The 15,229-nt window shown below is 34.9% G+C and overlaps 1 protein-coding gene across 1 annotated transcript in view; it reads left to right on the top strand.

Moving 5' to 3' along the window:
* The window catches only part of LOC145245823 (uncharacterized), a 118,555-nt gene that overhangs the window by 36,687 nt on the left and 66,639 nt on the right, over positions 1 to 15,229 (top strand). The window contains exon 3 of the mRNA XM_080107471.1: positions 6,392 to 6,545. Within this exon, the coding sequence (XP_079963597.1) occupies positions 6,392 to 6,545 (154 nt within the window). The remainder of the gene's footprint in view (positions 1 to 6,391; positions 6,546 to 15,229) is intronic.

Genomic DNA, 15,229 nt, shown 5'->3' with positions numbered 1-15,229 from the left:
AAGCCCATCAAACCCTAAATCATCGGTCGAGTTAATTTTAATTAAATAGAAAATGTAAATATATAGAAAAAAAAATGGAATTACGGGATGGCAAATTGAGATGCAGAGGTCAGGATGGATTAAGATTGATAGGCTGAATGCTGCGTTACAGTCATAATTTATTTTATTATTTCAGAAGAGATTTGCATGTTTTTTTATGTTTTGTTTTGTGATTTTCGCAGATGGATTTTTTTTTTTTTTTTTTTTACATAGGCATCACCACATTATCAAGGCCAAGAGGCCACTCAAGGATAAGGGTTAAAGAGTGTACAGTAGAAATTGGACATTATAGTAATCATTAGTAATGAAAATTTGGTAAAGTTGATAACTTATATGGAACGGCTCATCAAGAACTTATTTACGTTAGACTTGAAGACAACCATATTGTAGTCAGCCGGAAAGCAGGAAAACGGAAGACAATTCCACAGGCGTGCAGTTCTAAGAAAAAAGCTTTGTTCATGGAATCTACGTTTAGGTTTAGGCACAGATAAAGAGTGGGAGGAATTATTGATAGTGTTTACAGCTAGACGAGTGTTTCTTGTGAAAGTTTGGTGAGGGGGGACCATAGATTGAAGCTCATTCGAACACTTTCCATGAAAATAATGATACATCAGAGACAAACTCGCAACATCTCTTCTGTGAGATAAAGGTTGCAAGGAAGAGAAAAGGACATCTCCTACGAGGCTACGAAGTCTATTTTGAACTCTATCAAGGCAGGCCAAGTCCTTTCTAGCAGCTCCTGCCCAGATGTGGCAACAGTATTCCATCCTTGGACGTACCTGGCTCTTATATAGATAGAGAATAGCATCAGCAGTGAGATATCTACCGGATCGATAGAAAGATCCCACCATGCTTGGAAATTTGTTGTTAGCATTCGCTATGGGCCAAAAGAGGCAGGTTTTAGTTGAAACTTGGAGAAATAAGTTCGCCACATGGTGAAAAAAAAAATGTGAACAGGAGCGGCTTTGTGCACCTTGATGGCTTACAAATGCCTAACCTTGGAGAATAAAGATTATTCCTTTGACATGGAGCAGACGGTTATAAAGGCAAAAGAATTGCTATTAGGTTGTGAATCACTCGGATGATGACAAGTGAAGCGGTGTATAAAATACGAGAAAAAGGGCTGGCATATGTAACACATTAATCAATAGATTGGATCCCAAATGGGAGTAATAATATAACAAGATACTTTATTAAGTTATTTGATTTGTATATATATGTGGGTTGACCATAGTTTTATACCTTACACTTTGGCAGAGATGTAGGAAAAAATCACACATGGTCCTTTGAAACGATAGTTAGTAAATTAATAAGCATGTTCAACTGGTGCAATAACGGTAAGTTTAGTTAAGGGTGTGACATTTTTCTGGATGTATGGCAGGAGCTGTAGTTTTCAAAGCTTTGGAAAACCAAGTGATTTGGTGTGTAAAAGATATTTTGAGTGTTTGGATCGTTGACCATCGTAGTAATATAAGTACGGGTTTTTGGTTTTGTTCCCCAGAATAATGATTGTGATGATTGAATGTATAAGTTGATGACAGATATGCAAGGATTGTCTACTAACACCTGGGGGAGAGGGGAATGTCAGAAAAATCTGGTCGATGAGTGAATCCTTGAGAGGTCAAGTGATTGAGGGTCTCAGTAATTATGGTTACAGATTTTCTTTGACTTTTCAAATTCAATTTTTTGACAATTCAAGAGTCAATAAGTAGGGATTTTCTTGTATCTTGCATGAAAATCTGAGTTGATGAAGCTATGGGCTGTTTAATCCAGCTGCAATTACCATCTTAATTGGGATTAAATGAGATAGAAATATATACTAGCAGAAGACCTGACGTTACTCGGGCTTAAAAGAGATAGATAGGAATATATATGAGCAGAAGACATGACGTTCCCTGGGATTAAATGAGATTGCCAGAAATATATACTAGCAGACAACCTGATGTTGCCAAAGATTAAATGAGATAGATGGAAATATATACTAGCAGAAGGCCTGACGTTTCCCAAGATTAAATGAGATGGATGGAAATATATACTAGCAGAAGACCTGACGTTGCCTGGGATTAAATGCGGATGGTGGAATATAAAGCCAGTCCCGCAAATGACTGAAATACTTTGTGATCTCAAAATTACTTTATTGTATGTATATTTTTAACAGTGGGTGAGGGGAATATTAAGTCAGTCCCAGAAATGGCTGAAACAGTTTATGATCTTAAAATTACTTTATTTCTTGTATGTTTTTAACAATGGGGAGGATATGTAGTCAGTCCTGGGAATAGCTAAAGCAGTTTACGATCTAAAAATTACTTTAATTTATATATATTGTTGGTGTTCTGTGAAGGTGAACTGGGCGAGTTTCTGTAGGGGGTGATCCATATTTTTCTGGATTTTCAAGGTTATCATCCGGAAATGACGTCACGGTGGTAATGGTGGGTAGAAAGAAGCATGATTATGTTGCTTTTTAACGTGCTCTGGAGTTCTCTATGGATTACAAAACCTTCTCTTTTAGGGTGGGGCTGGAGGGAGTAATGTCTGTTTCGGGGTCACAAAGCAATCTCCCACAGTGTCATATTCAAAAGAATGTAGAATACCTGTAGAATCATATTCCGGAAATGACATGATTTCTCTCACTATTATGTTGTCGGTGGTGGGGAGGGAAGAACTACATTAATATTGAAATTCATGGTAAAGTAAAAGTTGCCTAATCACATCTGTGTCAATGCATTTATGTAATTATTTGGAAAACCTGCTGAGTTATGTTCAAGAAATGATATCATTTCACTAAAAATAATGGTGTTGTTAGTCGGGATGGAAGAAACATAGCAATGCGGAATTTTATAGTAAAGCAAGAGTTGCCTAATCACTCAGCTTTTCAAAGTATTTATGGATTTATTTGTAAAACCTACTGAGTAATCTTCTGAAAATGACATCTTTTTCCCAAAAAATTTTGGTGTCGGTAGTAGGGAAAGAAAATGAAACAGTCATGTGGAATTTTATAATGAAGCAAAGGTTGTCTAATCACTAAACGTATTATTGTATTTATGTATTAATTTGAAAATCTGCTGAGACATCTTCCAAAAATGACATAATTTTTCTTAAAATTATAGTGCCAAGTGAGGAAGGAAAGAAACCCAGTAATGTTGAAATTTATGGTGAAGCAAGGGTTGCCTAATCTAAACTAAGAAAATGTATTTATGCATTAATTTGGAAATCTTAATGATCCATTTTCTAAAAAATGACCTCAGTTTTCTTAAAAGTATGGTAGCCTTGGTGGGAAGAGAAATTATTTCATATATGTTGTACAATACCTGTCGATAGTATGTTAAATTGTTTCATATATGTATTTATATTACCCGTCTGAGGGTAGATAAAATTATTTTAAATATGTGTTGTACATTACCCGTCCTAGCAAAGGTAAAATTGTTTCATATACATGCTGTAAATAACCTATTCTAGGGAAAGTGCAATTATTACATATGTGTGTAATACCCGTCCTAGGGTAGGTAAAATATTCCTTTGCTCGAGATAGCAAATCATTCATGGACATCAAAAATTCCTCTATACTAAGAATAAGAGGTATGTTAAAAAGTAACTTCATTTTTCTCATTGTTTTAGACGGTCCCGAGCAACGCTGGATAGCCCTGCTAGTAGCATAGAAAGGCTTCCTCTTCCATTAACTAAGGACAAATTTACTTAAGTGTAGCATCATAACAGATACTACACTCTGATTCTGGCCTTTGTCCCAGTTGTATCTTCGATGAATGTCATGGTCTGCAGTACAATGGAAGTCTTCCACATGATATTATTTGAAGTAGACACCCAAACGTGGTGATTCCTTGAATAAACAACAGAGGTAGCAGATACCCAGGTGAATGCCTTATTAAAAAATGTACACAGAATAGCACTTGCAAACAATGAGACTGAACACAAATATGACAGTCATCTAAGCCACCTATGTTTCAATGATCCCATCATCATCAGCATCATAATTCTCAGCTGATTGAACTAGCTACACCCTTCCAATATTCCCTATCTGTCATAGCGCCCAAAAGATCTTCCTTGGAGATGAATGTATCTCGTTGTATCCTATCTGGAAAAGTTAACTTTTGTGATCGATTGTGAGATGATGGGTGCTTCCACATTACAAATGATAAAACAAGTTCATCTGTAGCATGCGCACAATGCCCAGCAAACTGGACACGTCTCTTTCAAACTGAGGTTGATACTCTCGGTAAGTCTCCATATATCATTTCTAGAATTGGGTGGTTCCGCCATGAGAGATTGAGTACTCTTCTCAAAAGACGTGTGTAACATCCATCCAAACGACTTTGTTGATTTGCTGAAAGAGTTTAAGTTTCAGATCCATAGAGTAAGATTGGCTCAATAAGTATGCAGAAAACTTGGATTTTGTAATTTGCGGGCAAGATTGGATTTCCAGATTTTATCCATTTTTTTAGATGCAGTCCATGCCATGCCCTTTCTAATGTTAAAGTTTTTCTCAGAGTTCCTGATGTGTGTGATCCTAAATACTTGTAATCTTCAACACATTTGAGGATGCTATTTGTGAGGGTTTTAATTTTGTGGTTGTTGTGAATGTTAATTGGCATGCACTCAATCTTGGTAGCATTCAGGTGCAGCCCTGTACAGTTTGCTGCTGATTCAAGAGAATGGGCACTAATAAGGTTGTCAGACAACAGCGCAATGTCATCAGCAAAATCAGCATTGGTGATGTAAAGTGCAGGATTACGTCAATTTCTCGGTTGATACATCAGTCCATACAGGCTGGCAACAAAATCTTACTACATTGGCCAAAGTCTGCAATAGCACATAAGTCCCTTTGGATTGGGACGTTTGATGTTGTAAAGTCGAGCAATTCTATTTTGTGGATTCAGGATGAAAATGAAAATCGAGAATGGATCCACCAAGCCCATATATGTTGCATCATCTCGTGACTGGTTTACCTGAATTATTATCCTCCGCCACCCATAACAGATACCAATATGATCAACTAGAGTCAGCTTCCAGAAGCACCCATAGTCCACCAAAACTAGACAGTCATCTGGGCTGATCAACCCTCCCAACAGATGCGGACTTTTCCAAAGCACTCTACCAGGGGACAGATCCCACTTCCATTTCAAAGATTTTGTAATATAAAACATACCAACTGAGGCATATCCTAATGCTAACCTAAACGTTGTGGTTCAGAATCTGGAGGATGTCTGTTATGTTCCCATATCCTGTCCCCCAAACATAAAATTTATAAGGGGAGACTTGCTGGCACATGTTCCGCTATTTTTAGCTAAAAATATCCAGTCTTACATAAAAGGCAGGATTTTTCTGGCACAGGGTGGAAGACGTCTCATGAATCAGTACTGAAGGATTGAGAGATTGGTGGGCTAATCAAATCACAAGAAGCCTGTTACTAGGAGAAAAGGGACAACTCTAGGGGTTAAAAAGGAGTTAAAAAAAGAAAAAAAGTGGGCAGTTGGAATGAAGAAGCAAAGAAAACATTCTCTTTATGTTAAACTGATAAGATACGTGTTTGAATCATTGCACTCCAAAAAAAAAAAAGTCCATATTTACCTGGACAGGGCTCTATGGACAAATTTATTTTTAGTTGACCTTTGACAACTAAATATTTTCATTTATTAGCCAAATAGAAAACCTACTAGTAAAACTCGCGTGATTTTTGGAATATAATTAAAAAGGATTATATTTGTTCTATTAAACCTTTTATTGTTGAAGTAATTTGATTTGACTCATTTTAATCATAAAATAAAGATTAATAAGGCATTTTTAACTCGGTAATGAGCTTTGGAAGATTGTCGGTGAAAAAGAAAACAGAATCATCAAAAGATAAGCGTTTCAATATCCCTAGTTATCACTTCGAAAAATCGTTTATGTGACTGCTTCACTCACAATGTAAAGCCCTTCTGGGAGCAAGAACTGTTGGTTTCCACTGGGATTTGGGTAGCAATAAGCCTTTTTGTTGCTCTTTTTCTTTGTTTACTTGTTAGGCAAAGTTTAATTTCTGCACTAAACATTAAAGCTGTTTTTATTTTGCTTTCCTTTTGTAAAAGTCAATCCTGTTCTGCAAAGCCAAAAACAAAATTATTTTCTTTCTCTTCTTTTCTTCTTCTTTCTCTCTCTCCTTTTTTGTTTCTTTTCTGAAGATAAAAATAACTTGAAGCGTAAAAACTTTTACTAAATTACTAGATTCAACATCAAAAGGGTTGATTCGCTGCAAAACAAAATAGCCAGACAAAACCTTTGTAGTCATTTTTAATCACTTTGTTTTTTCAATGGTAGATTCTCATGGACAAAATTGTATTTTTCTGTCTTCTTTTTGCAGATAGTATTGAACATGTCTTTTGTAAATCTTTGGACACAGTTTTGTCGTCTTACAAACAAGTTATTCCAAAAGAAATATATTTTGTTTGCAAAGAAAAAAGCAAATTTGAAATGCTTAGGTCAAAGTTAGGAAGCAAGGTATCCTCTATCCCAAGGTAAGTGGATTTTTTCTGTATACTTTCATATTGCTTTTTTTTTTGTTCTTCATTTGCATTGGTTACATTAGTTGAGTCTCTACCATTTTTGAGGATGCTGTTGGTCCAAGGCAGTGGTTCCTAACCACTGTGCTGTTGCACATTAGATTCCTCTGTTTAGTCTCGAAAGACAAAGGATGCACCCCCCCCCAGTAGGGGTAGCTGCGCGTGTAATTGTGAGGCAAGGGTTGCGCAATCCCTAACCACACCTCTCCTTAATCGGCGCTGTTTTGATCCAGTGGCAAGGAGAAATCTGGGATGACTGGAAACAATGCCAAGATAAGCGGAGAGCACATACAGCATCTGGAAGTCACAAATGGTCACCCATTTAATACTGACTAGTTTCAACGTTGCTTAACTTCAATGATCCAGCAGGAACCGGTGTGTGAACGTGATTATGCCATGGCACATTAGTGTGCTGCAAAATGGTTACTGGTGGGCCGTGAAGAGATTATAGCTAGAAGCCATTTAATTTCATTTTGTTTAATGAAGACATTTCATTTCTTAATCATGATGACACGGCTCATTGGATGTTGTTTGAGTTTCTTTTCTGGAAGAGTATTCAACTCTTAAGTACAAAAAGCCATGAAAATTTTACTTCCATTCTCAACTTTGTACCTATGTAATTTGTGATTTTCTTGCCAAAACAATATTAAAAATAACAAGCCGAACATGTGAGGTGCCCCTCTACAAAGGTAAAAATTTACTTTCACTATGACTAATGTTTGTGCAAAATTTCAAAAAAATCTAAGGCATGATTATTGAAAAAAGTGGAAACAAATGAACAGATGAACGATTTGGGGACAATTTTACCTCTATAGTACCCGCCAGGGAGCTAACCAGAGTTGTCCCAGAAAACCGATTCTGACAAAAACTTACTTTCACCATGACTAATAGTTTGTGCAAAATTTTAAAAAAGTGCAAAACAGACGAATGGACGAACGGGAGTGAATTACTAGGTCCAATCCCTCCTTTGTCAGGGGACCAAAATACATGTATGTCTATTTAACAGTTTTGTATGGTGCTGAACTCCAATTTAAATATGTTAAGGCCTTGGGGACTTTTGGGGCGAAATAGAGCGGGAGGGGGTAAATGATAGACTTAGTCATTTCTTTTTTTTGCATGGTGAAGAACTCAAATTTACATATGTTAAGGCCTAAAACTGCACCGTTTGTTCATTTTCTCCAGGATTTGACGTCCCCTAGGGACTTTTGGGGCTAAATGGAGGTGTGTGGAGGGGGGCAAAAGCTGAACATAGTCATTTTTTTATGCCTCATTCACTGTGCACTCACGACTGACCATGCATACATAACTTGTTAACTCGAATATTGTAAATTTTTTAATAAGAAATAGATTAACATTTTAATCAATTTTAAACTTATGTCTTAATTAAATATATGGTAATAGGTGGACATAGTAATATCTTTGAGTAATATTGGTTAGAGATTAAAATCTTTAAAAATTTCAGTATTTTTTTTATTACCATTTTATATTGTCTATAATATCTCACATATTGCAGCAGTAGTTAAGAAACACCAGGCACAACTGTCATTCGCCATTATTATGCTATGCCAGATATTGAAATTTTTTTTTTTTTTACAAAGGAGTCACCACTTATCAAAGCCTGGGGGCCACTCGAGGATAAGGGTTAATGAGTGTACGGTAGTCAATGGGACAATTTGGTAGTAATCATTAGTAGTGGAAATTTGGTAAGTTTGATTATCAGCTAGGCAAGAGTTTTCCTGAAAGTTTGGCATGTGTGGACCATAGATTGGATCTCAGATGAACACTTGCCATGAAAATAACGATAAAGCAAAGACAGGCTTGCAATGTCTCTTCTGTGGGAAAAAGGTTGCAGGGAAGAGAAAGGGACATCCTCTACTAGACTATGAAGTCTATTTTGAACTCTGTCAAGGCAGAACAAGATGCTTCTAGCAGTTCCTGCCCAGATGTGGCAACAGTACTCCATCTAGAGCATATTTGGCTCTTATACAGGTAGAGGATTACATCAGCAGTGAGATATCTACTGGTAGAATAATCCCACCATTTTTCCAGCTACCTTGGCAACAGATTTGATTTATGTTTTTCATTTTATATCACGAATCAAGGTCCAGCCTAGAAATTTGTCAAAACATGGAGCTTCCCCAAGACGAGAGCCATTCATTTAAATTGATGCCTAACGGGGGTCAGAACGTTGATAATGTAAAGATAGAAGCTTGGTTTTAATACAGAATATATTGATTAATGTAAATAAGCATTCTCATTATATGATCTTCTTTGCTTATAAAAAAGGCTTTATAAGTAGAACATATTTATTTTTTTTGATAGGTGTGCTGCAAATATTGAAAATAAACTCAATAGTGTGCCTCCATGTGTTTTGTTGTTATCTCTAATAAGGGGGATTGTGTGTGTGTATGATCGTCTAGTCAGAGTTAATATTGTGTGATCTTCTAGCTGTTCTTTCTATTAAATAATATTTTCATATGCCATTGTGTGTGGTACATGTATTTTTCAACATACCTTCTGCGTCTTGGATGTTGGTCCATCTGGAACATCTCGTGTTTTGGAGGGGAGACAGTACCTGTTTTGTTTCTACACACGTTAGTGCCCCCCCCCCCAGTGAAGAGGAGGAGACGTCTGTGAAATCCATCCGTATTCTTCTAAGACTAAACCAAATCTCAGCTAAATTGCTCACGTGAGTCACACGCAATCCGATCAGCTGATCCTGACTTCCAGTCAACGTGTCTCAATATACTTTACACACCTCCCTCCCTCTCTTGATTCATTCTCTAACACTCCATCTATCCTTATTTTTAAATTCTAGTACATTTTTTCTATATTTACACAACCACACGGCTAAGAAAGATCAGACACAATAAAACAAAAAAAGAATTAAACCTTTTTTTTCTCAAGCCCTTTTCCAACTGACTTCATAATTTTATTTTTTAGACCAGACTCTCTATCTGATCTCCCTGGCATATTCCTTTTGGGTGTAGGGTACTACCTCGTATAACTCACAGCTGCTTCATTCAACCACCCTTATGCCATAAACTGAAGTCTCATTTTACCTCTTTACGAAATCGACGACTCTTCGTCCAAATGTGTCCTTGATCCTTTCTTCCGCATTGTTGTTCTATCAATTAGAGCTTTTTCGTTTTATAACTAACTTATCTTTTGGGGACATTCTAAAAGCTCATTTATCTTCGTGGTTCGCTTCCAAAGTTTTAAGATATACCTTTCATCCACTGATTCACTTGGATTTCCTTGCCTGGACCTTTGGAGCTTGATGAAGACTTAGAAAATATCACCCTTAACTAACCCCTTTGCGCCAAAATTCCTATTTGCACTCTAAATTCTAGCTAATGGCCCGATTTTTGTGATTTTTCTTTTTTCTCATCACAGCTTCCAAGATCCAGCAGAGATATTCCGCATTCATGCATCTCTAAAAAAAAAAAAAGGTTATATCTTCTTACAGACCTATGGTATATTTTACTTTTCTCTCACCTCATTAAGCTATATGTGATTAGCCTACGGTACTGCCTCTCATAGGTCCCTGGTACCCTTAAGGATTCTCGTATCCTCTCCATGCCTGTCTCTAATTAATTGAGCCAAGTCTTACCTCCTGCTTGGAATCGTCACGTGCGACCAGCTTTTTTTCAAGCCCTCAATTTCCACAGAGCCAATCTTATTCTTTGAACGGGGCATCTTTAATGATTTCCTGGCAAGTTACTTTTCTTGCGAAAAAATATTTATAGATTTAAAAAAAAAACACAAAAAGAAAATTATTACAAAAGAAAATCTCTCTTTTGGCTTATCGCATCTGTAAAAACTTCTGAAAAATACCTGCTTATGTAATTGCTATTTTGGTCCCCTCTCTAAAATTCTAATTTATTCTAAGCCAACAATTTCCAGTACCATCTTATTTTTTCCGAAATCATTTCAATTCTAATGTATATACCTAATAATGACTACGCATCCGGAGAAAAATCCCACGAAAAAAAACGACACAAAAAAAAATTCTACAACTATTTCGAAAATGAGAATAAATATCGACTGAATCTTTAACTCTTCCAAAACTTAAGAACTAGTTGACCCAGTAGTGTGCCTTTTTCTTTCTTACACTGCTTAAATCTTATTTCTTTCTCCTTTTACCAATTTTATTATTATTATTACTATCATTATTACTTAATTAGCAACATGTTCTTACTTTTTAAATTTTTCATTATTTCAATAAACCCCACAAGACAAAGATTCACTCCTCCTCCATTCTGCGAAAAAAAAAAAATACATGTCAAGAACAAAAAAATCCTGCACAATACCGATTCGAGAAAACATCAATTATATAAAAAATAAAAATAAAAAAATTCTTATAAGCATTCACAAAGCATAAAAATAAAAAAATTCGGGTTTGTATTACTGTACACATAGATTCGAAAAAGTTGTCAAAAAAACAAATATATAACAAATAAATGTTATCAAAGGCAAAATAAGTTACTTTTCTACCTAACTGGATATATTTTTCGTGTTTTTATTCAATGTAACATGTTTATTCAGCTCGAAAAGCATACAGTGTTTACCGATGTATTGGAAAATTCAAAATGGCGCCTGACACTCTCTTTAACACGGTAAGTTCAGGAAAAGGTGTTATAAATAATAAACTAGACAAAATACTGTTAGAAATTTGCTCAATATATGTTACCGTGACATAAGTTGACATATATTCTGTGTTTTTTTAATAGTATTTTGTCTAGTTTATTATTTATAACACCTTTTCCCAAACTTACCATGTTAAAGAGAGTGTCGGGCGCCATTTTGACTTTTCCAATACATCGGTAAACACTGCATGTTTTTCGAGCTGAATAAACATGTTACATTGAATAAAAACACGAAAAATGTATCCAGTTTGGTAGAAAAGTAACTTATCTTGCCTTTGATATTATTTATTTGTTATATTTTTGTTTTTTGACAACTTTTTCGAATCTATGTTTTTCACTTCAATCACTTTCTATTAGCAATTAGCAAATTAACTGAAATACAGGATTAGCTTAATTAAAAAAAAACAAAAAACAAAAAATAACGAACTCATTCAAGATGTGACTATATGGTGGGATTCAACATATTGTATGCTGAAAATAAATGAAGAACAACAAAAAACTCTTGAAATGTGCACTGTTGATAAGATTACTACCATAACAACTTACCAATGTAGACTTGTTCGAAAAAATATTCAGTTCCTGAGTCCATTTGAAGAAATCACCAAAGAAAGAAGTTACAGAACATCAACCATATCAATGGCACCTACAAATTTAGCTCTGAGGTTATTTGTCAGAAGCTGTCCAATCTGATTCTAGTATTTCTGACTTTAGTGGAATCCTTCTTACCATTGTTGAACAATTCAGGTTATCAATGGAAACAAGAGTTTCATCCTATCTAAATGCTTGTGTACGTTTACTTTCCTAAACCCATGATTCAAATATTAATTTTGAAAGATTGGCATAAAAAATATATTTAGAATTGGATTCTACATCTACTTTCCACTGATGATAATGAAGCAGAATCATCAGGATACACTACCCTGCTGAGGGTGAAGAAGCACGAACATGTATAAATGACAATATGGCAACCTTGAAACCAACTGACAAAAAAACAGTAAAAGTGTCACAAAAGATATTTTCATCACTCCTAGTATAAGGAGACAATAGGAAGTAAAAGTACAATTATTTTTAATTCACTTTCGGCTTTCATTTTTGAAGTGTGAAAAGTGAGCATCATTTATAATAGCAAAATTGCACTGATGGACAATTTTTAAAGTATCATCAAATAAAACTGAATTAAATAAATATTTTAAAACAACTCCATAACTCTGTAACTAACTTCATTATAAGTTGATAAAAATGCTGATATGTTCAATTTTGGGGTGGAAAAATGTCAAAATGTCATAAACATATATTGGTTTCAAAATCACACATTAAAATATACAGATCTGGAATATTACTTGCCTAATCAATACATATTGTAGAATGCTATACCATGTACTTCTTAAATAGTATCCGCAAGAAAATGTAATAATTTTACATAGTGCTTTTCAGTTTGTTTATCATGGTGATGTGATTAAATAAATATACATGTTCAACATCAATTTAATTTTAATAAAAGAGAGCTGCATATTATTAACGCTAGTTTTTATTTTTTTATAATATACAATTGGTATTTCTTTGCGATTCTTTTGAATTCTTTGCTTGACACTGATCACATTTGTCCATTTGAGGTGGTTCCTGCAACTTCTTCTGTCAAACACATATAGAGAAAAAAAACTTCAGTTGTCCTTCAATGCTTTTGGCACAAATCACTTGTTTTGTATTGTTTATTAAATTGTAAGGTGAAAGTACAGACTAGTTAGAAAAACACCTTCTCCTCCACATGTTAAGAAAAAGGTTTCCAAAAAGTTCTTTGCATAAGCACTATTGTTTATTTTTTTATTGTTTTAACATCTTTATTTTATTTTTGTATTGGCTTTGTTCAAGTTAACACTATGATTGTTTACAAATGATTTTTTCCTAGTTTGTGTGGAGTATTCTGCTTTACGTTGAATGCCCAGAAATGGTCCCTTCTGATTAATGTTTACCAGTTTTAAAATAAGCCAACGAACTTGGGTGTTTTTCAGAATAACTGACTTTTAACTGGTAAACATTAATCAGAAATAACTTTTTCATGGAATATATGTGAAACAGAATGATTTGCACAAACCAGAATTTTTTAATAAAAGATTCGTTCAGTTTTTTCATACGGGAATTTGTAATACAATAACATTCCTACCTTAACAACTTACCAATGGGGACTTGTTCCAAAAATTGTCCAGTTATTGAGTCTATTTAAAGAAATCACTAAAGAATCAAGTCACAGAACTTCAACCATATCAATGAAAATACCTACAATTTTAGCTTTGAGGTTATTTCTTTTAAAAACTATCCAATCTAATTCTGATATTTCTGACTTTAGTGGAATCCTTACCACTTGTTTAACAATTCAATGAATCAATGGAAACAAAATGGTCATCCTATCTAAATGATAAAAACTTGTGTCTACTTTCTTAGATCTAAGATTCAAATTTAAATTTTGAAAGAATGACATGGGAAACAATAAAAATTGGATTCTACATCTACTTTCTACTAATGATAATGAAACAGACTCTGTGGGATACACTTCGCCAGGCTCTAAGGGTCAAGAAGATCAAAGTGAAAGTAAAACTGTATCTCTTTCAAGCCTGTTTGATGAATTCGCTTCGAATAAGCCTACAGTAACAAATGAAAACTTGGAACAGATAGAAGCAGTTAAACCTGGAGGCAGCAACTACAACAGAAATACAAGAATCACAATCTAAACTCAAAAGGAATAAATCCCTTATGGTTACGTGCACAAAAGAACTTGACCATTATGTAGCTTTACAACTACTCACAAGAGGTGATAATCTATTTCAGTAGTGGAAGAAGACAGGAGACCTTACCACTGCTGAGTGCACTTGTTTCAAAATATTTTAGCGCACCATCTTCATCCGTGGAGAGTGAGCGGCTCTTTTTATTTTTAAAATGTTTTTTTACACAGTGGTCACCACTTATCAAGATCCGGAAGCCACTCAGGGATAAGGGTTATTGCAAGTACATTACGTTAGTGTGGAGATTTGATGAAGTGTTTACTTAAGGGGGCGGTTCATTAGGAATTTGTTAACGTTGGACTTGAACACATCCAAGTTGTAGTCAGGTGGGAAGCAGGCAGACGGAACAAAGTTCCACAGGCGTGCAGTTTTAAGAAAGAAGCTTTGTTCATGGAATCCACGTTTTGATTTAGGCACAAATAAAGAGTGGGAGAAATTTTTCACAGTGGATTTAGCTTTAGTACAGGTGATAATGTGTTTGAACCTATGAAGGATAGACTGTGTCACAAGAATAGAGAAACTCTAATATTTCTACATTACAACTTAAAAGTACTCAACGTTAAATACTGAGGAGACTATGAAAGCAAGAATAGAAAAGAAAGTAGAGCAGCAGCAGGTGCAGAACTTTAGCTTATAATTATTCACTTTAAGAATTACAATTTGTACATTGTTGTTTTACTAGTAATTTTGTGTTGTTTTGCTAGTAATTCTGTTAGGTAAACGCCGGGCAATGCCGGGTAGAAAGCATTTATTCAGGTATCAGTTTATCTATCAGTCTATCTAATTATCTATTGGAGTACATAACAGAGATTGAATCACGGGAAATGATAAGTTGAGCGAGCATGCAGATGTAGAGAGGGTCAAAGGGTCATGTTGTGATCAAGCTCTGTAACATTGGTTTATACTTTCAAATTGTAATTTCTTTTTTCTTGTCTAATGATTTAACAATTGGAAATTGTAATTTTAGTTAATAAAGGCAAAAAAGAATAGTGACCTGGTATTTAATTAAATGTTAAGTTAAATTTGTAGTTACTATGTTAATGTGCCAAAGCTATCTGATGAGTCACTTGGCAGTGATGAAATGATTTAAATCTAATAGGAAAGAGAAAAGTAATCGACCGATTAATCGGCAAGTGCCGATTAATTGGTACATTCCTAATATATACGGATGTCTATTTAACAGATGTGTATTTCTGTAATGAGTCTCTTAACT

Source organism: Euprymna scolopes, chromosome 23 (genome assembly GCF_053919585.1).
Source record: "Euprymna scolopes isolate OS-2025 chromosome 23, ASM5391958v1, whole genome shotgun sequence".
In the NCBI taxonomy this organism is placed as follows: domain Eukaryota; kingdom Metazoa; phylum Mollusca; class Cephalopoda; order Sepiida; family Sepiolidae; genus Euprymna; species Euprymna scolopes.
This window is presented reverse-complemented; position numbering and strand designations above follow the sequence as displayed.